At 41.2% G+C, this 21812-nt stretch overlaps 1 protein-coding gene across 6 annotated transcripts in view; it reads left to right on the top strand.

Annotated features, from left to right (window-relative positions):
* Positions 1–21812, top strand: part of BABAM2 (BRISC and BRCA1 A complex member 2) — a 393896-nt gene that overhangs the window by 196833 nt on the left and 175251 nt on the right. For all 6 annotated transcript variants that reach the window (XM_042933377.1, XM_042933374.1, XM_042933375.1 and 3 more), the window contains one exon: positions 17461–17570. In XM_042933377.1, coding sequence (XP_042789311.1) covers positions 17461–17570 — 110 coding nt within the window. The remainder of the gene's footprint in view (positions 1–17460; positions 17571–21812) is intronic.

Below are 21812 nucleotides of genomic sequence, written 5' to 3'. Positions count from 1 at the left end.
ACAATTGTTTACTGTTCAAAAATTATATTAATTCTCTTACGTATTGTATTTTAATACCATCAAAGAAAGTAGTGGAAGTTGGAAGATGATGTAGAGATCTGCTTGTATTTCATTTCTCATTTCAAGTCCCTGTGTCTTTAAGGAAAGGGCCAAGCTACAACTTGGTCATTCTCCAGGTCCGAGAGGAAATGGATTGTAGCAGTTGTGCCTTTGTAGAGCAGATGTTTTGGTTGGAAAGGCTATCAACCATCTGACTCATAATAAATCTTCAATTCCAGTAAATTCCCAGTTTTTAGTTACAGTAGGTAGGATGCAGGAAAACAACATCTTCCACTTTGGGATCTTTGAACTTGTCTCACACATTACCACTATTCCCCGTGCATCACTCTGTGTGAAAGGATGGAATTCTAGGGGAGGTTAGAGCGATTCCAGGAATAGGCTCTGTCAGTTTTTAGGAGAGACCGTTGGAGGTGAACTAAAGCCACTGCCCTCCTTGACACGGTATCGACGACAAGAAACACAACAGTATTGAGTTTTTCTAGAAGTTTCGGTGTTCAAATCATTTCTAAGTTAATTGGAGTAATCTGTAAACAAGCCTATAGTTTTGTTTGTTTTATGGAGAGGGTTTCCTTTTTCCTTTTCCCTAAACTTTGAAAGTAATTATAAGGTCCTTGTGTGATGTCTTTCATTTTAGAATATTTGTTGTATGGGGAAAATTTACTCAGTACATGTAAACTTCTCAAAATTCTAGCAAGGCCTTATGCCCAGTGTTCCATCCAGTCTTATATCAAGTGCTCCAGGTGGATAAATCAGAGTTACAGAAATATTAAATATATCGTATTTTGTGTTGTGATCTTGGCTGAGAGTGTTCATTGTTGACCTGGTAAAGTGCCATCTTACTCTCCTTCCTCTGCCTTTATCTGATGCTCAGCTTCTTTTTAACCATCATGGAACCATAATCTGCACTGAGATGATTAAAACCTTTGAGGCTTCAGAGGGCAGCAGTTCCACTGCTTCTAGTCAGGGGCCTGGCTCTGATTGTGGAGAGATTCTCAGAGACATGTTCCACCAAGTGGAACATTGGAGGTTTGAGAGGAAGCAGTTCACTGGCCAGAACTCCTAACATTTCCTGGGTTGGTCTTTGGCTTTCTTGTCCAACATCAGATCATTCAGAAATAATACTATTCTCTGTATACTCCTTCTATGTCATTTGTTCTTTCCAATTTTAGTTAATGAAATGGTCAATATATACTCAGTAAGCTCATTTAGCCCAGCACATTAAGAGAGCATCTTTTTACCTTCATATTCTAAGGCACATTTGTACATCTTCAGAATTGCTGTAGTGTCTCTTCACTGAGGGAAAAGGTAGAATAAATAGTGTCCCTGAGTTCATCACATATTACATTCAGTTTGATGAAAACCGCGGTGTAGGAGAGTCATGGCAGGAGGTGAGAGGTGGAAGATTCCGACTACAGCATAAAAGGGGAGGGCAGCGGGGCACCTTGGTGGCTCAGTCGGTTGAGCGAACGACTTTGGCTCAGGTCACGATCTCGCGGTCCATGAGTTCGAGCCCCGCGTCGGGCTCGGTGCTGACAGCTCAGAGCCTGGAGCCTGTTTCAGATTCTGTGTCTCCCTCTCTCTGACCCTCCCCCGTTCATGCTCTGTCTCTCTCTGTCTCAAAAATAAATAAACGTTAAAAATTTTTTTTTTTTTAAAGGGGAGGGCAGGAATGGTCGGTTCTCTGAAAATGGGTCTCATTCTCCTTGTCATTCCCAATGGCATGGTGCCATGTGTCTAGGGAGCTCCTGGATCCCAGTGGGAATAGCATGGGCTTTGAGTTAGGACAGAATTTGTGTCCTAATGCTCCATTTTCTAGTTGAAGACTCTGGACATTCTGCTTAATCTCTTTTAGAAACCTTTAGATCTGCAAAGTGGAGATAACAGTGTCTATCAGACGCAAGCCTTATTAAGACATTTTCTGTAAGGAGCACTGCTAACCTAGGTTCGACTATTTTAGACATCACATCTCGACTCCAGATCAGGTGGAGGCCAGCCATTCCAGATAGATAGCTGTAGACAAATCTAGCAAGATTCCTTAACTTGGTGAAAATAGTAATACTGGGGGAAGATAGCGGTTTTGGGTGAATTACTAAACCCATGTTATGATTTGAGAATTATGCACATTTTATTATGCAATTAAGTATAAATATGTACCATAAAAATTTGAAGTATATATAATGGGTTTCTGATTTAAAATTCTAGCTTCTCTCTTCCCTTTTGTTCCTGAGTAAGAGAACAGGGTCTTTATATAGTCCAGTCTGGATTTTATCATCTTCTGATTCTTTCCTTTCCTTTTTTTTTTTTTTTCAATTTTGAAACAATATCAAATTTATAATAGAAATATAAGAACAGTACAAAGCTCTTTTTTTTAATCATTTCAGGGTGAGCTGTTGATGTGGTGCCCTTCACCTCCAAATACTTTAGTGTCTATTTCTTGTAAGTAAGGACATTCTCTGACAGAATTATAATACTTGCCGTAATTATAATATAGTCCTACAAATCAGGAAGACATTGCTACGCAACTACTTACCATCCAATTCTGAGACCCCAGTAAAATTTCACCAATTTTTCTAGTGGTTTCCTGATAGCAGACACATTCCATTTGGAATCGTGTGTTCCATTCAGTTATAGCTCTTTAGTCTCTAATATTTCCTAGGTTTTCCCTTGATGTTTACAACATTTTTGCAGATTATAGGCAACTTGCCTTATAAAATGTCTCTCAATTTGTGTTTGGCTGATGTTCCATCATGATTGGATTTTGCCTGTGCGTCTGTGGCGGGAACATCACCGAAGCGATGCTGTGTCTGTCTCATGGCCCCTGAAGGTGGCACAGCCTGTCTGACTCGTCAGTGATGATGTGTTCATGTGCACTGCCTGTTTCAGGAGGTGTCTGTAAGGTTCACTCTGAAGTTACTTTTTCCCCCTTTGTAATTGGTACCTACTTTGTGGGGCAGTCCGTTGATATTAATAAGTATCCCATTTTCATCAAACTTTATGTATTTGTAGCAGTATGGAGTTGTAATTTCTGTATTTAATGGACTATAGTCAGTTGCTATCATTTATTTTGATGTTCAATATTATCTCTCTGTCTGTATCTATTCAACAACCATGTTCGTATAGACACCTGCGATTCCAGTTCAGTACCCTGGGTTTATTGTTTTTCTCTTCACACATACTTATAACTTCCTTCTCTGACTGCGATAGAGCAGTTCCCGTTATTTTTAATATTCCTTAATATATTACATATGTTACATGTATTATAATGCATAACATATGTATTATATATCCATCCGGCTGCATGTGACCAATCTCCTGTTGTTGCTGCCGCCACTCCCCTGTGTGGGCACCCTCCTCACTCTGCTCGGGCTCTGACACCTGCACCAATTGCCTTTCTATGAGGACATCCTCCTCGATCTTGTTCTGGACCACTGTAGACCTCCCTCCCCCTCCCCTGCATTCAGCCTTGCCCCTTTCAATCCATCTTTCTCAGGCTATTAGAATACTCTAAAATGATCTGATTGTGTCATTAACCTGTTTGCAATCCCTTCTCACATTCCTCTTAAAACAAGCTCCTTGCCTTAAATGCATCAGGGTTGTTTACGATTAGGCCTCCAAACCTGTCCAGCTTCATCTTTAACCTCTCCTCACAAGTGCCACTATTTCGGCCTCCTGGAACAGTGCCCTGAATGGGCCACATGCTCTTATTCTTTTATCCTTTCAGTCACTTGGAGTCCTTCCAACGAAAAACATCTTCTGCTTGAAACGTCTTCTGTAACAATGATCAGTTCTGCCTTCTCTTTAGGACCCCTCTGTTATCCTGCCAAAGGTGCTCACCTCTCTTTTAACATACCTCTATTGTAACCATATTAACATAATGGTCAGGTTACTCATTTATTTTTTTACACTCGGCTGTCAAAGTTGTGATGGCTGTTTTTCCTAGTGCCTCCTAGGTGGCACGTAACACGTAGGGGGGTGTTAACGCATGTTTGTAGAATGAATGATTGAATGAATCCCGAGGTTAGTTGCAAAAATATACTCAGTATAGTAGTGAAATGGAAGTAGTTGAAGACAGAAGAAAATTTTTAAAAATCTGCAGCGTATTTTGTCCACACTGCATAGGCAGCAGGTCCAGCCATGGCCTGTCTGTTTGGGAGGAAAGCCTAGTTTTATTGAGGCATTGGGAAGTTTTTTTTGCTCTTGTATTGGTTTTTTTAGCATAGTTCATGAAACCTGTTTTGGATAGTTACACACATTTTCTCATACGTTGCCAACATTTAATTCAGTAAGTAATAGACCCAAGAAACCCAAGGAGGGAAAGGCCCCCAACCCAGTCCACTATCTTAATTGCATTCTTTCATGCTTATTTAGTATAAACTTTTTTCAGTAAGTTGAATCCACATTCCAATGCGAGCTAAAATGTTAAGCTGTTAATAGCTTCCCTGGAGAATTGCAACTTGCTAGAACGCTTCAGTACTTTCATCATCATTTATGCATCGTGAAATGTCACAATTTCTGTTCATAAGCACCAAACTGTAAATGTTCGTTAATTGGTCTGTCGTAAACCTGTTATTAGTTTAGAAATTAAAGAATATTCCTCACTAACTCAAGTCAATGATAAAGGGTAACTCAATTTAGAGTTCCTGTAAATCTGGTCATCAGCACTTCTATAATTAGTAAAGTTCTTACAAAGCCACCTACTCAATAGTTATGCTAAATCCAACATTTATAGTTTTACATTTTGGGAACTTTTAATATATTCTTCCTCATAGGAATCTTTCCACTCTTCGTAACTCCCTCCTCTTTGGGATCTTACAGTTCCTTTTTAGTTCACACAAGCTTCATTTAGTAAGTGACAAAGAGTTTTCAAAGCAAATTTGGATATAGCAGAATGACGGAGTGAAAAAAGGCATGATGCACAAATCAGCAGTCATGGGTTTTGGTTTCAGCCCTGTGACTAATTAGCTCTGCACATTAGACAAATCACTTCCCTTATCTCAGTTTCTCCATTTGTAAATCTGTGAGGTGTGGGTGTTGAAATCAAAGGTTACATTTTTAATATGTTGGAAACATTGTTACAAATGCAGTCTTCCTCCCACTGCCCAGTATACAAAACAGAGAATTAGTAGCTGCTCTTCAGACAGAGTCTTAAGGTACACACGACCTCTAGTTCTTCCGAGAACACAGGGTAACGACCGCTGGAACGTATCTCTAAGGGGCTTTTTACCTTTAATGGTTTCTGATTTGTTTACCGTCCACCCATATCATCATACCTAAGCACATTTCGCCATAATCATTGCCCCAAAGGGACCAGGCTCAGCAGTGCCGGCTCTCTCCTGCATGTGTGGCCAGTATGGATGTGGCCAGTTAGAAGAATCTTTGTACTTTTCAGCTTCCTCTATCATTCATTGATCCATTTAGCCCTGGGTTTTTGGAATATGTCTAGATACTTTTTTTAAGTCCTAAACTTCGTCTGAGAGACCTTCCACTCTCCTTGTCCAGCGGAAACATCACAGGGTGTGCTCTCCTCCTGTTTAATCACAGGATGGCTCTCTCTGCATTGCTTTTCTGTTCTTCCTTCATCTTCTGATGCATTTTCTTTTCCTTAAGTGCCAGTTCCCTTAGCCAGTGCTTCTTAAACTCAAACTGCATAGAAATCACCTAGGAATTTAAGTATCTCCTAGGTGAAGCTGATGTCCTTGGCCTGAGTAGCAAGGCTCCCTTCATTCAGGCTTCAGCTGCCTGCTGTTCACAAATGTTATGCCTCATCTGCATGTCCGGTGTGGTACTGGCCCTCCGTCCCTATGCATTTTGAACTAGGTAGTTGGAAATACGGGAGAGGGAGAACTGTCTTTGTTGAAAAACATCCAAAGCTGCAGGCTGGGAAAGTTACCACTGAGCCACTTTTAGAAGTTTTGCCTTTTTCCTGTTGGTGTACCCATTACTTTCCTGCTTTCCGTATCTCCTCTCTTGTAAAAGCCTAATGCCAGGAAGGAAGGAGTCATTCTCGATACATAGAAACAACTGATGAGTTTTTCTGCCTTTCCTTATAGGGCTTTTGAGGATTAGTCACACACTACCTCATAGGATCTCTTATTGAAGGAGAAGAAAAAACCTTTTCTTACCTTTGTGTGTTTACATCTGCCTCTTTGAGTGGAGGACTGATTCTTGCAATTCCCGCCCCCCCCCCTTATTGTGTTTACCAAAGTGTCTTGCACATGCTAAGTACATCACAAATGAGTATTGGCTTAGTGACAGCACACAGTATATGGTTTGGAAATTAATTAGAAATGACAAAAGTATTTTTCTTGCCTTCTCTGTTCTGTAGAGTTTGATCTCTCTGCTTAGTATTTGAACTTGAATTTTCCTCTTATTCCTGAGGTGATCCTGAACTCAGCAGTTAACGGCTCATTCTGCCCAAACGTATTTCCACTGATGAATATTGGAAAGTCAAGTTAATAATTATCTACATAGGCTTTTTGACTAGGGAAATCTACTTGGGAACCCATGTTTGGATCAGTGGCACGCATACGCAGTTATTCTTTCATATATGTATTCATTTGTTCATCAGATATTTATTGGGTGCCTGTTTTTGTGGTACGCACTGTACTAGGCACTGGGAATACAAAAAGGAATGGCACAGTCATTGCTCTTAAAGAACTCAATCAGTTAAATAACAGCACTTATGTATATAACTTTAAAATACAAAAGAAACAGCAGAATGTTACCATATAAAGGGGGTAGCTTAAAGACCTGTAGGATTTCAGAGGAGAATCCATTACATCGGAGGGTGGGATTAAGGACATCTCAGGGCAGGATATGGCATTCCAATGGGACTTTAAGGAGTAGGTAGAGTTGGAAAAGTTGGGAGTTAGAAAAAGGCATCCAGGATCAAGAGGCAGAGTAGAGACAGGATGGAGAGACAGGATGGAGTATGGGCACCCACTGCAGTTAGGGTGTATCAGCAGGGATGGGGGAAGATAGCTTGGAGGGGCTTGAATGCCAGGCCACTGTAGACACGAGCCGGCTTTCGAGGCTGGGAGAAGGTGCTATTTTACTCTGCTTCTCAGAGCTCTGCTTCCTCCCTGAACCTTTCCTCTGGCCAGTTCTAGAGGGGTAGGGCTCCAGACTTTTCCCAAGTGTTTTACAGAGCTCCTCTGCCCTTTAGATTCTGTGGATAACACCAATATGCACATCAGAAGATCTCTGATTACTTCGCCAGTAGGCTCCATTCTCTGTTTTAACACCTGTGGTTTGTGATTGTCTTCAGTTAATGAGGGTGTGGTCCCAGGTGGCTGAAAGAACTTGGAAGTAACCACTTGCCTAGTTGCCATGGGCACCAGGCAGTTTGAGCCAAGTGACTTGCTGGGTGGGTGGGTGCAAAGGTGTTATTCACGTCTAGGGTGTCTTTTCCTTCTGTCTCGTATGCAGAACCACCTGGGAAGAATCTCTAAACCCTATAACTCAAAGCAACTTGGAGAGGAAGGGGCAGGGTGTAGCTTTAATAGTAGGAAGAATAGCATGGTAATGGTAATAGTAATGGAAATGACATCAGGCCAAGAGTCTGGAAGGAGTAAGGAAAGTGCAAGTAACATTTATTGAGCACCTTCCTCACGCCTCCATCTGTGCGTGGCACTTCCACATATACTTGCCAAAGCTGTGCAAACCTGTTGCTTTCCATAATGCCTACATTTAGCATATCGTACGGAGAAAACATGTAAACTCATTGCAAAAAAAATTGTTATTTCTATTGCTAAAAACAGTCACCATTTTTATGTAGTTCAGTTGCCTGCCACACTTGCAAAGCGTTCCATGTATTCAAATGGCAGGCCGCTGTGGATTTTCCGCCTTTAGAATTGGCACCTCCAGTGCCTTCTGTTCACTGGTGAGGTCCAGGGGTCTGTAGAGCAGGGAGTGCATGACCCAGGATGGGTTAACGGGACTGTTTCAAGTCCACCAGGATGGGAAGCGTTAAATCCGGAGAAGTAGCCTCACTGCAACCAGAGCCTGGTGCGGCTGGCAGACTGCTGTAGCAGAGCCTTCTTCCGGCATGTATGGAGGCATGCCACTCAGCTTTGTCCTAAGAGGCTTTGTCCTAAAGGGGTTCTGATTAGGGCCTGGCATTCCAAGGTATGTAACAAGCATTCCAATAAGCCAGGGATGAGAGTCTCCTTTTAGCACTTAATTCTGTAGCTATTGATTTGCCCGTGGTTATCATCTATATTAGCTTCATAATTGACAAGAGAAAATGTTAGTTATAAGTCAAGGAAAGCCACTTCAAACCGGCTTAAGGAGATCAGGCAATTTTGTTAGCTTTCCAAAGCTGGAAGAAAGTTGAGTAGCCAAAGCACAGTAGAGCAGGACACAGCTGGACCAAGAGCCTGGGACCTAGGGGTGTGAATACCATGCCAGGACTCTCTTGTCGTTCGTCCCTACTTCTCTCCACACGTTGGCTTTCTTCTCTCACCCTGCAGCCTCGCCTCGTCCGCGTACGGGGAACATGACTGCTGACAGCTTCTTTTGCCTCTGCAGAGGGACTGGCCTGCACTTGGCTCCCAAGTTCACAATTTTTTTAAAAATTTTATTTATTTAGTTTTTAGAGAGAGAGAGACCGAGAGAGAAAGAAAGAAAGTGAGCTCAGGGGGGTGGCAGAGAGAGGGAGAGAATCCCAACGCAGGGCTTGATTCCATGAACCGTGGGATCATGACCTGAGCCTAAATCAAGAGTCAGATGCTTAACCGACCGAGCCACACAGGTGTCCCCCAGGCTTACAACTCTGGAGACAAGAACCAGCCCCTCCCTGGACCCATCAGCTGTTCTGGGGGTAGGAACAGGCTGCTTGGTCAGGAGCACTAAGGGTTGGTTCTAGAAGAGAGAGGGTCTTCCCAGGAGAAGAGACGGTGCCAACCGAGCATTATTGTGGATGTTTGCTGTATCAGCTACCACTTTAAATCTGTGCTTCTCTCTCTTAGAAAGAGCTATCTAGGGGCGCCTGGGTGGCTCAGTCGGATGAGTGTCCGACTTCGGCTCAGGTCATGATCTTGCGGTCTGTGAGTTCGAGCCCCACATCAGGCTCTGTGCTGACAGCTCAGAACCTGGAGCTTGCTTCGGATTCTGTGTCTCCCTCTGTCTCTGCCCCTCCCCTGCTCATGATCTGTCTGTGTCAAAAATAAAGAAACATTAAAAAAAATTAAAAAAAGAAAGAGCTATGTAAACTATGTAAAAGCTGTATCTACCTTTTCCTTAAGGTATGGAGACATACAGGGGATGTGGTGTTCATATTTGTTCCACACGTGCTTTAGTAAAACTCACTATTATTTTTAACTTGTTTTCTTGGGCTCTTGGATAAAAGTCTGGCACAAGGTTTATATCAGCAGGTGTGTGCAAAATCACAACTCAGGGGATGTTTGAATATGTGGTTCAGTATGATTTGTAAAATAGTTGCAAAAATGGATGTTTATTTAAATGAGCTCAGCTTCTTATTGGACTCATTAAGAATACAGTTGTGAGGACAGCAGAGGAAATCCCATACTCCAGATTCTTTCTCTGAAAATGTTGGTGGGGAGAGAAGGAGGCGGAAGCAAGGAAACATTGTTTGCTTCAAGTGAGGACCCTGGCTGTCCTGCAGAGGCTCTCCTCCACCTCTGTGGCCTATTCTGGAGAAAAGGCTTTATTTCACACACCTTTTAGAGTGACACTGTGGCTATTCAGAGAAAGTTGGTGGATCTCAAGGCTGTATCTGTTAGGTATAGTAACTGATGGGATGGTACTTGAGCAGTGAAATCTTGATCATTATTCTTTTAAAAGAGTCAGGACTTTTTTCTCCCAAAGTTTATTTGTACAACATGTGTTTCAACTTAGCTTTATAAACAGAAGCTATAACCAACATATTAAGGGTAAGTACAGCTTTGCAAGCAGATTCCTGCATAAATGAGAGCAGTGAAATGGTCTTTGTTTATGAAAATAATAAGCAAGATATAAATTAAAAAAAAAAAAGAAAACCCTAACCCCATACTGTATCATGACATCTAGTAGTAATGAACTCAAGATGTCACTTTTAGAAAACATGGGTAGGTGACAGCAGCTCTGTCCTGGTGTCCTGGGCTCACCCTCTACAAGCTGGCTATTTCCAGAACATTGCAGTTTTCCTTTCCTGACCTGACAATCAGCTCTTCCTATTTTCACCGAGTATAGTTAGTTAATCATAGAATGTGCCTAACCATACATAATTGAAGGAAGGTTGATATTATGGCCTAGAAATCCACAGGCCTTATCCGTGTTCTTAGAGAAGGCATCCTTCCTTCTTAACCGGGTCTGTGCAAAGATGTCAAATGAATACATTTTATTTGGCATAGTGACCTTTATAGCTTTTAGTTTTTATCCTCTTAAGGATTTTAATGTCTTGCTCCATAGTTTTTAAAAGTAAACATTAAAACACATAAAGCATATACTCCTTAAATTTTTTAAGTGTTTATTTATTTTGAAAGAGGGAGAGAGTGCGTGAGCAGGGAAGGGGTAGAGAGAAGGAATGAGAGAATCCTCGCTGTCAGTGCAGAGCCTGATGTGGGGCTCGATCCCGTGAACTGTGAGATCATGACCTGAGCTGAAATCAAGAGTGGGACACTTAACCAGCTGAGCCACCCAGGTGCCCCTTTCTTAGTTTGTTTTGAATACCCATTATGTGCCTGGTGTAGGTGGGGTAGTCTATTTGGGTAAAAAAGGCGTAATGGTTCCTTGAGATGCTCATGGTCTTTTGGAACATACAGGATTTAGACACTAAATAGAGAACAAGTGTTTAGTGAATCTCTGATATCTTTTCTGCATATAGATTTTCAAGTTTTTCATACCTTTCTCTGGGCATTGATACAAGTCCATTCTTTGTGCCCAGCAACATGCTAGGGGGTGTAGCATTGTGATTAAGAGTCCAGGTTTTAAGTCAATAAACACGGGTTCAAAACTCATCTTCTCCATTTAATCTTCCTCAGTCCCAGTTTCTTTATTTGCAAATATATAGTATAGTACCTACCTTTCAAGGCTGGTATGATGATTATGTGAGGTCATGCATATAAAGTACTAAACAAAATGAGTAATCAATGAATAAATATCAGGTCTTAATATTATGCATAATAGGAAGTAGGAGATCTCTACCCTGCCCTCAGGAAATTCACAATCTATTTGCAATATAAACTACATATGGCTTAAATCACATGGGAAGTTCATGAAGCAACCTGGTGAAATTGCCAAGGGCAGACATAGATTACATTGCTATTGAAAGGATTCTTAATGGAGCAAGTGAATTTACAATGAGAGTTAAATTAAAACTGTGTCAATTAAAAGGAGAGAAAGAGCTTTTCCGTAAAGGAATGGCTAATGTCAAAGTGTCAGTCAAGATCTGGTAAAATAGGAGTGCCTGGGCGGCTCAGTCAGTTAAGCAGCCAACTCTTGATTTTGGCTCAGGTCACCATCTCACCGTTTGTTTAAGCTCGAGCCCCACGATGGGCTCCACGCTGACCACATGGAGCCTGCTTGGGATTCTCTCTGCCCCTATCCTGTTTGCGTGTGTGCGTGCTCTCTCTGTCTCTCAAAATGAATAAATAAACATTAAAAAAAAGGTTTAATTAAAGATCTGGCAAAATATATGGGAAGTGGCCCAGTTTGACTGGACTACGCAGGGAGAGTCTTTCTACTCCCATTTCCATTTGGAGAAACCAAATCAGAAATAACTCTCTTAAGTGCTACCTTCATCAGAAATATCAAAATATCAAGGGAGTTTTTAGCCAGGAACTCAGTATTTGGTGGAGAGGCTCTCAGAACCTCTACGTGGGTTCTGCACCCCCTGCCATCTGGAAAGGAGGAGGCTCAGGGTCGGGAGATACACAAAAGGCAAAAGGGGCAGACATGGCCCCACGTCTTCCTCTTCCTCATCTATTTGGCTTGGCTTCCTCACTCTGGTAACACTAAGACTCTGCTTGGGATTCTCTCTCTTCCCTTCACTTTCTGCCTCTCCCCTGGTTGTGCTCTCTCTCTCTTAAAAAGAAATAAGCTGAAAAGAAATAAACTTAACTCAAAATGGTTCTTATCTGGGTTTTGACATGCTGTATAATGGCTTATTTATAGTCCTTATGACTGCAAACTGGTTTTGCTAGTAATAGTTACAGCTTTGCTTTATGCCTTTTTGAATTGAGAAATGCAGTGGCTTTTTTACAGTCTTCCTATGTGACGTATAGTTTATAATATTTACTGTTCGGCTAATGTCTATCAGCAATAGTTAATTGGTAGTTTGTACCTATACTGACCTTCAACATACAGGGGCTTGTTTCATGGCTGCTAGATTCACTTGGAAATTAGTGCATCAAAGGGGTACCGGATAATGACAAATTGTGCTTGTGTTTACTTTCATTTCCAAGGTGAATTGTTTTTTTTTTTTCTTCCCCCTTCTGATATTTGCAAAGAGCAAATAGAACAGTTGAGAACAGTTGAGAACAGTTATATGAAAAAATCATCATGACCTAAACAAAATGTTAACTCTTATTAGTAGGTGCATCTTTTGCTTATGTATGGTTCAGATTTGAGTTTTCTTTACCAAAATCTTAAGTAGTCATAGATTTACGGAAAAGTGAGATAAATATTGAGAGTCTAACTAAAAGTACTTTCTGTTTAACTCCGTCATTTACTTATTCATTCTTATAGTCTTTCCTGCATTAACTCAGTTTTTTTTCTAACCAGTTTGCCATGTATGTGCAGCTTCCAACATCGGGTATATAAAAACAAATAGGAAGAGCTCCCAGCCTGCGAGGAACTCACTACCTAGTGAATATTCACTATAAGCCATAAGAACCCCTTTCTGTTCTATAGCCAAATGTTGAGCCAAATCTATTGCTAAATCTCAGCAAAATAGCATGGCCATTATTGCCTCGCCATATGTATGTCAGCGCCTGACACGCTTTTATAAAAGGTAGGAGGCAATTCTCTTTTTTGCTTCAGCAGATTTGACATCTTTCCCCCCATTTTAGCCTGCTGCAGATTCAGATGGTACAGACAGAAAGCCCTGAAAGTGTATACTTGTGCATTTTTAAATGTCCCCTACTACACTCTAACCTCCCCCTGCTTTCCAAATGTTGCCATTAGTGGTTACAATAATCATCTGTAATGTTAGCTTCTAAGAACCACAGTACAAGAGCTTCTTTTCTAATTCCCCAGATGGGAAGGAACACATGTACAAGCCTGTTAGAGTTGCAGAAACTAGAAACAGTACTGTGTGGATTTGTATTTTTGGAACTCTTTGGGCTTATTTAAGCACTCCAAGTCAAACTTAGATATCCATTAGGAATCAAATACCAATTCAGGGGAAACTCATGTGCCACACCAAGGCAAGTAAATTGTATTAAAAGTAGTCCATAAAAGGAACTCCTGGAAACAACTATTTTCCTATTCAGACTACAGTTTCATGTACTCTTTGCAGGATGCCAGATGATAAATGTTGATTATATAAACCGGGGTCATTCCATTTGTTTAGAGGACTGTCTCCGAGCATTTTTGTTTTTCGCTTAAATAGAGCAGTGAAATGAGAAGTTAGAGAGTAGGAAAGAGAAATAATTATAAATTATCCATAGGTGTATGGAGTGAAGCTGCTAATTAAAAAGGTTTTCAGTTGTCCCTAGTTTTTTGCAGTGTCTTGTTTTGTTTTGTTTTGTTTTTTAACCAGGTTTTGTGACTTGTAGTTAGAGCCTTGACCTTTAACAGGGAAATGCAGTCACTGAGGGAAGATATCTGACAATCAATGTTAGTTCTTTTTTTATCATCTTACTTTGAGGTGAACAATCTAACTCTAAAGAGAACTACTCGTATACTTAGATCATAAAATGAACGTCTCTCTGAATGTGAATTTTTTCAGCTTCAACTTCAGTTTTAGATGTTTTATGAGTTTTAGGGTTGTATTATATAATTACATAGTTTCTGTTTGTTGCGACTGTATTTTTTAAAATTTCCATCCTCATTTTACAGAAAGGACTATTCAAGGTTGAATACTTTACCATCTGTAAAAGAGTAAGTAATGATAGATAATTTCAGATTCCCAATCTTGGTTTTCCTTTTGAAGCTACTAGTTCTAGGGACCTCGGTATATTACGGGGGACAGGAGCAGGGAGTCAGTACTGAGTTTCCAGATATCACTGGTGAAACGTTTGTAAAGCTGGTTTCTGAAAACCGCTAGGTGTGGAGAATAAAGGTTAGAAGTTAACATTAATTTGTTTACTGCTGTACTCATTTAGCAAACATCGAGTGATTTCTATGTTCTAGGCACTGTGCTAAGGTCCTCCTCTTACATACTTCCTAAGTCATACTACCTAAAACTACCTTCCAGAGGTATTACAAAGCTACATGTAAAAATACAATGTTAGATGAAATGCTAGGGAAATAGTTATATAACCTCAGAGTTACTGACCAGATTTAACTCTGTAGAAAGCTCAGTTTTCTCAGGGGCGCCTGCGTGGCTTAGTCAGTTAAGCATCTGACTTCAGCTTAGGTCACAATCTCACAGTCCGTGAGTTTGAGCCCCGTGTCGGGCTCGTGCTGACAGCTTGGAGCCTGGAACCTGCTTCAGATTCTGTGTCTCCCCCTCTCTGTCTGCCCCTACCCTGCTCATGCTGTCTCTCTCTCTCTGTCTCAAAAATAATAAACATTAAAGAAAAAAATTTAAAAAAAAGAAAGCTATATTTTCTGTGCTGTTGTGAGTCCCCAGACAAAGTAAAATATCAAAAGCTGGGCTGAGAGAAAATATTTATAACACATGTGATAGACAAGGGTTAACGGACCTAACAAACACCAATAACAAGAAAAGTCCAAGAGTCTTTAAGCAAAATGGGCAAAGGATTTGATCAGAAAAGTTACAGAAGAAATGACCAGTAAGCAAGTAAAGAGTTGCTCATCTTTAGTCGTTGAATCTCAGCTGAGCTACCATTTTCTGGCAGTCAGACCGCCAACATTAAATTGAAGAGTGACAACAGCTGGTATTATCAGGTTATTCAGGATGAGCAGAAACAGGTTCTCCTCTGTCTCATGCTGATGCAAATTCCTGGTCCAAATGTAAATTGCTGTACAGTTTTTAGAAAAATAACCCTACGCTGTTAAACTGTAAAATGTTCATAACCTTTGATCCAACAAGCTCGGTTTTAGTTCTTAATTCAGAAATATATGTCCCACTGGAAAAGAATATACATATGTTTATCCGAGGATATTTATTGTAACACTGTCAAATGGCTAAGAACCTGAATGTCTGTTGCTAGGGGAATGGTTAAAAAAAAGAATGAAATCCATGCCATGGAATATTATGTGGCTATTTAGGAAGCAGTTGGTAGAGTGATATGTGTAATACAATTCCATTAAGGAAAACAAAACAGAAGGTTAAAGAGCTATTTATTTGCACGTGTATGTATGTGTGTATGTTTTTGTGCGCCTAGAGAAAGCTGTTTGAGGCCACATACACAGCTAGTATTGGTCACCTTTAAAAGGGAGGGTAGGAGAGCTTTCTTCTTTCTAAACTTCTGTATGGCTTGAGTTGTTACAACAAGCCTAAATTTTGTAATGTAAAACCAAAAAACAACTGGGAAGTAAAAGAGGAAAGAAAAAAAAAAAGAATGAAAAGGGAGGGGGGCGTGTCACAGAGATAGAAAATCAGGAGAGTATAGTTTCTTACAAGTAAGAAACTGAGTATTTCCAGAGGAAAAGACATCATCCATGTCAAATACTGTTTGGAGATCAAGTAAGATAAGGACAGAGAAGCATTTGCTGTGTTTCGTGGATGCCTTGGTGGGGGCAGTCTTGATGGGCTGGGGGGTGGGGGGAGGTCAGAAGGTTAATCTCAAGTGCTAAGGGTGAGTGGGAGGGAAGGGAGTAGAGACCAGGAGTGCAGACCACTCCTTCAAGCAGTCTGTGATGGAGAGGAGAGAGGAGAGAGAGGAGAGAATGCAAGGGGTTGTGTAGAGACCAGCACGGTTCTTTTCTTTCTTTTTTAAAATTCTTATTCTAAATGGGAGAGACTTCTGGTTCTTGTCCCTTTGTATCCCTGCCTCACGTGCATACTGTAGGCACAATAAAAGGCAGAGCAAGGATGATGTCAGAGCTGAGCTGGCTGGGTGTGATGACCAGCTCCCCACGATGCAGGAAAGGAAGGGGTAAGGTTAGTTTAGGACCGAAGGAAGGACATCATATCTGAGGTTCTCAATGCTCATGGGCAGTAATTCTTAAAGTCTAGATTGGGACCCTCCTAAGATGGCTGCTGAGCCCTCCAGAGGACCTTGAACCAATCCAGAAATACAGGCCAGTTCTTACCAGTCCTTACGGGTGAAAGATGTGCAATCCTATTAAGTTTTTAAAAAATTTGTATTTGACTTAGAGCCAATACCAACCAAAAGTAAAATTGTCAAGGGTTACTAAAATCTGATAGTCACAAAGTAAAACCAGCATGCTACTAGAATTTATTCTAATTCAGTAGTTTATTCAGAAGTCTGGCAAACACTTGGTGCTTGGCAATAATCGCAAATCTGTAAAACCCACAGTTTTGAGTCAGGACACTTCATCAGTGTTGGATTGAGTTGGTTATGACATTCAATTATCACTATTCTTGCTTTTTGATTATAAATTACAGGAAGTTTAGCTTTATCATTATCAGTTTTGTTTATTGTGGGTTGTTAACCTCTCAGTGTTTCTTGGTGCATATTTGGATCAACAGTGTTTTTGTCTTATATTAGTCTTATAACCAGGCTTTTAAAATATGCGAGTCTCGTGGTTCACGTATGAATCATCCATAATCGTTTTGCAAAGGAGATGCGTATGTAACCCCCTGCCATTTGCTTGTACGGTGGCACAGTTCATAGTGATGTGTTTCTTGGGAACTTTTGCTATTTAAATAACTTACAACATACTACCAAGGTATATACAATAAAATTACTGGGCATTTTAAGATTTTGTTGTGGTCTTATGATATAAATCATGTTCATAACTCCTGTTTTTCCTATAAAAAGAAAATTACAAGCCATCTACATGTATTGTAGGAATTATGAGCTGTTACACATATTTTTAGCAAAATGTTTACTGTGACTTTTTAGCTATGTTTTTGACTAATTCTTGGTTATCACCAGATTCACTTTTCCCCTCTTGGAATGTGGGAACAAATGAGAAGGTGGGAGTCTTTTCCTCACCATGGTGGGCTTTGATCAGAAAGGTTGAGAGCCATCACTCTAGGGGAGTGGCTGGCACATGGTGAAGGATGTACAAAGCTGCTTAATCCGAATCCAGGTAACCCACATGCTGTGGCCTCAATGCCAGTGGACTGTGAGCTCAGCACCAGGAAGATGTTCCAAGAGTAGGCACTGATGACATCGTGTTTTTCACTCCCTACTCAAGGATGTAAACGAAGACCCTGGAGAAGATGTGGCCCTCCTTTCTGTCAGTTTTGAGGACACTGAAGCCACTCAGGTGTATCCCAAGCTGTACTTGTCACCCCGAATTGAACAGTAAGTATCAATGTCATGAATTTTCTGCAGCCTGGTGTTTCTCCCTGTTAGCCAAACATGTCTCGCTAATTCTTTTGCCCCTTTGGAACTCTTAAAATGATTTCTCGTTGCTGACTTCTGTTTCCTTAAACATGACTCGTATCAGGAGGTTAGATTGCAGAGTAAATGTAGTCAGTATCTGCCACTGCACTCTTTGGATGAGTCTTAGTTGTGCAACTTGTGATATGAATACTGTACCTTTGTAGAGAGAGATGAGTAGGCAGACTGAATCCGAAATTGCGACTCCTTCCAAATGTTCCCTGGGTACATATGGTTATAGCCTAAAGAGGACTACTGAACAGCATCCTATCCAGTTTCTTACGTTTTTGTAACTAATATAGTTATTTGTAAAAATGTAACTCGTCTCCCGAAAATATTAAGCAAAAACATATTCAGAAGTTAATAAAGGTAATACTAAAAGCAGATAGCTTAAGAAGATGGCACGTTTGAATTACTTTTCTGTGTCTAAATAGCGTTGTGTCATTTTACACAACTTTCAGGCTCTGTGGTACAAGTAGTTTGATAGCACATTTGTGTTTTAACTGAGTAACTTTACTCGTCGGGAATGAATTTTACAAGGACTGGCCTCACAATGTGCTTATTGTTGGCTCACATGCTTCAGAAGCTTATTCTACTTCAAAGGAAGCTGAGGCTCATTGAAAATAGATTGTAAGCAGATTTGGTTGGAAACTTCTGACAGGATAGATTTCTCATCAGCAGAGAGAGTTTTTAACAGACTCTGATTGAAATGTATTATTAAAAGTCAGTCAGGGTTGGCAGATTTCTGTCTGTGAGATGTGGTCGCCATCCAGCATTCATATACTGAGTCATTTTTACCCCTCTGGTCCTCGTCGCTCTACTTCATGAATCATGGCCATCCTATCTTACACACTGATACAAGATACAGGTGTTTCTACTCAAATACGGATGACTGTGAGCATCAGGCATGCTCTCATTTATTTATATACCACTGAGAGCACCTAAGACAGGATTTTACAGTAGCAGGTGTTCACTGAATGTTTTAACTTGTAATCGAAAATACTAACCCACGTTGGTAAGAGGCCAAAGAATGTTGGCGGCAGTACAGTGAACTGCCAATAGGCAAGGGCTCTCGAGTCAAGCATACCTGCTTTAAACCCAGGTCCTGCCACTTACCAGTTGGCAGAATATTTCGCACCTTTGAACTTGCCTCAATATAGGGATGGCGATACCTATTTCAGAGTGATATTTTGAGGATTATATTAAACACTGTTCTTAAGGCATTAATTGCAGTGCCTGGCACTATAGCAAGTGGGAGCTATTAATGTTATTATGATTATCAATACAGTTCACAAGAGAAGAATGAGTGAGTGAGAGTGCGTGGTTAGGACAAGTTGGGGCCGAAAAGGAGAGGATGGGTAATAAATGAGCAGATACCAGCTATAAAGTAGTCACTCTGTATGTACATGCTAAGTTAAATTCAGAAGGTATTTTGGTGATGAGAAAAGAGAGATCTCAATGAAACAATCGCAAGATGTAAGTAATAAGAATCTATCAGTTAAGCTGCAGACAGGAATTTGCCAGCTCAGAAGAATGATTTTCCCAACACCTACATTACTTTTCTTTTAAGTTACTGTACCCATTTGCAAATAAACTTGCTAATAAAATATTTCTCCCTCTAAAATCTAAGATATGATGTGATGAATTATCAGTGAAGGTTATATTTTAAAAGTTAATTCCTCTAAAATCTAGCTTTCTGCATGTGTGAGTGGGGGAGGGGCAGAGAGAGAGGGAGAGAGAGAGAGAATCCCAAGGAGGCTCTGCACCATCAGTGCACAGCCCGATGTGGGCTCGAACTCACAGAACTGTGAGATCATGACATCAGCCAAAATCGAGAGTCAGACGCTCAACTGACTGAGCCACCCAGGTGCCCCTCACTTGAACTTCTCTTAGCTTACTGTGCACTCCCGGCCATGTGCCTTTGCTAAAGCTATTACCTCCATGTACAGTGTCTTCTCTAACACCCTTTTTCTGTTGAAATAGACCTCTCCAAATGCCATCTGTACCATTTTTCCTGAGCACCATTGGGCTGCCTTCTCTGGCCATTCCCTGAACTCTTAGAATACTGAATTTATACCCATTAGAATCTGCTCAACACAGATTTAGTTAGTGATGTGTATTTGTTTTCCCATCTTTTGCTGAACTGCAAGTTACTCAAGGGCAGGAACAAGTCTTTTCGTTTCATTAATGTTTTACAGAAAGGTGGCACATGGGGAACAGTAGCCTGGTTGGCAGTATTTTAAAGGCTCAACACGTAATTCTTACAAGAAAAATGGAAAATGCTACACTGAGAGCTCTTACATTTTTTTCCAGTTGATACAGATTAACTTAGTAGAACTGCCTTCGTAATACCATTGAAAACTGCCAAAAGTTCTGACATCCTGGAGTAGAAGTTTTAAAAATGAGTTTTTTAGAAAAAGGTTAAAATGGAAAGTGGTCAAATTGTGGTATGACTTTCTGAGGGCTTCCATAGTTACTTAAAGTTTTTAATATCTTTGGTTAACTCTTGCAGAGTTGAGAGTACACATGGAACAGAAGTGGTGTCATTTCAGTAAGGCCAGCATCGTAGGATAGATTTTAAGAACTGAACGAGGAGAGGTTGGTACTGGTCTTTGATACTGTGTGAAGCTCTCGTTAGTTTTCCATGGTTCGTACCATCCTGTCAACTCTGAGCCGTCCAAACATTAAGTATGGCCTCGGTCTTGGAGAGTGCTCTCAGGAGTCATGAGGAAAGCATCCCGTGTGGACCCGCCCAGAACCAGTGCCAGACGCTTGCCCTGAGCTGAGGCTTGTTACTCCTTTTGGCTGCTGCTATGGTTCTTTCTAGGAAGTCCCAAGCCCCATGCAGTGCATGTGACAGACAAGGATCTGGGCAGGACCAGTGGCCTGGTCCACATTAGGTAAAAATTGGCAAGAAGAGACTTGCATTCTCACCACTCTGTGGGCCTGGAAAGATACCTTGAGCCTGGGACATAGTGCCTGTCAGTCTGGCTGATGTCCCTCTGCCCCTGCATGCAATGGGCAGGGACACTGTGCTTACACTAACTAGTCTTAGAAAAGGGAAAGGCCTCTTTGGGTCTTGTCTTCATATGTGTGAAAAGGGATCAGTTTGCTATACCCTAAAGATTTCTAGGGACATGGTTCCCAAATGTCCCCACATTAGACAATCCCCACAAAAGGGAACATCTGTCAGAGACATCGGGTGGAAAACTTCCTGAGTGTATTATAATTAATGAGGCTCTGAAATGCAATCCCGCTTCAGAAGGCTGTCTTTTTGCCCAAAGCCTGGAAGAGTGGTCTGCTGTTTCTGGCAGCACTGGAACATGACCGCACGCCTTTATGGTGTTTAGATGTATGTTGTTTCCTGATCTCCCACCGCGCACGTATATGTTGTTTCCTGATCTCCCATCACGCACGTATATGTTGTTTCCTGATCTCCCACCGCGCACGTGTATGGCTTGCAAAAGTAAACCTTCCGAGAACTTCGTGTTCTTCTTGCACACGGGACATTTATGAAATACGCATATTTCAGGCTCTCTATCTATGCATTTGTTTTCCCAGGAACCCAGACCAATCAGTTAAATGAGACACTAAGTACTGTTCCTTAAACAAAACAGAACAAAAAAGCTAGTGGTCAGTTATGCAAAGTAGACTTTGGTTGAAGATGAAGAGAGGGGAAGGAACGCGCTTTCTAAACCAGTTGCCTTTTTTTCCTGGCAGAAAAGCTGGACGTGTGAAGTTACATCCTCAGAGGTGGCACCAATCTGTTCCACCTTTCCCTCCTCCTCACGCTGCCAGCTCCCAGCAGCGACAGCAAGGGTTAAACGGGCGGCAGAGGCTGCCCAATTCTCTTTGCCGAAAGGTGTGGGCCCATTTTTTGGCTTGAGCCAGTTGGTGGGAGTGGTTTGAAGAAAACCAGCTTGTCACTCCCTGTGCTGTTCCCACTCGGTGCATAAAAAGAGGATTTCAGCCCCTGAGGCAGACCAGGTGGCATCTTTCACAAGTACAGAATTTGTTTTTAGAACTTTTTGTTGTTAAGTTACAGTCCGCCTTAGAAGTAAGTACTCAAAGCTTACCAGCCCACAAACACTCCCCATTAGGGAGGCCTGTGTGCCTGCAAGGATCCACGCATTCATTCTTTCAGGCCGCGAAAGCACAGTGAGG

Source organism: Panthera leo, chromosome A3 (assembly GCF_018350215.1).
Source record: "Panthera leo isolate Ple1 chromosome A3, P.leo_Ple1_pat1.1, whole genome shotgun sequence".
In the NCBI taxonomy this organism is placed as follows: Eukaryota; Metazoa; Chordata; class Mammalia; order Carnivora; family Felidae; genus Panthera; species Panthera leo.
The sequence above is the reverse complement of the archived record's forward strand: the minus strand, read 5'-3'. Positions and strand labels throughout refer to the sequence as shown.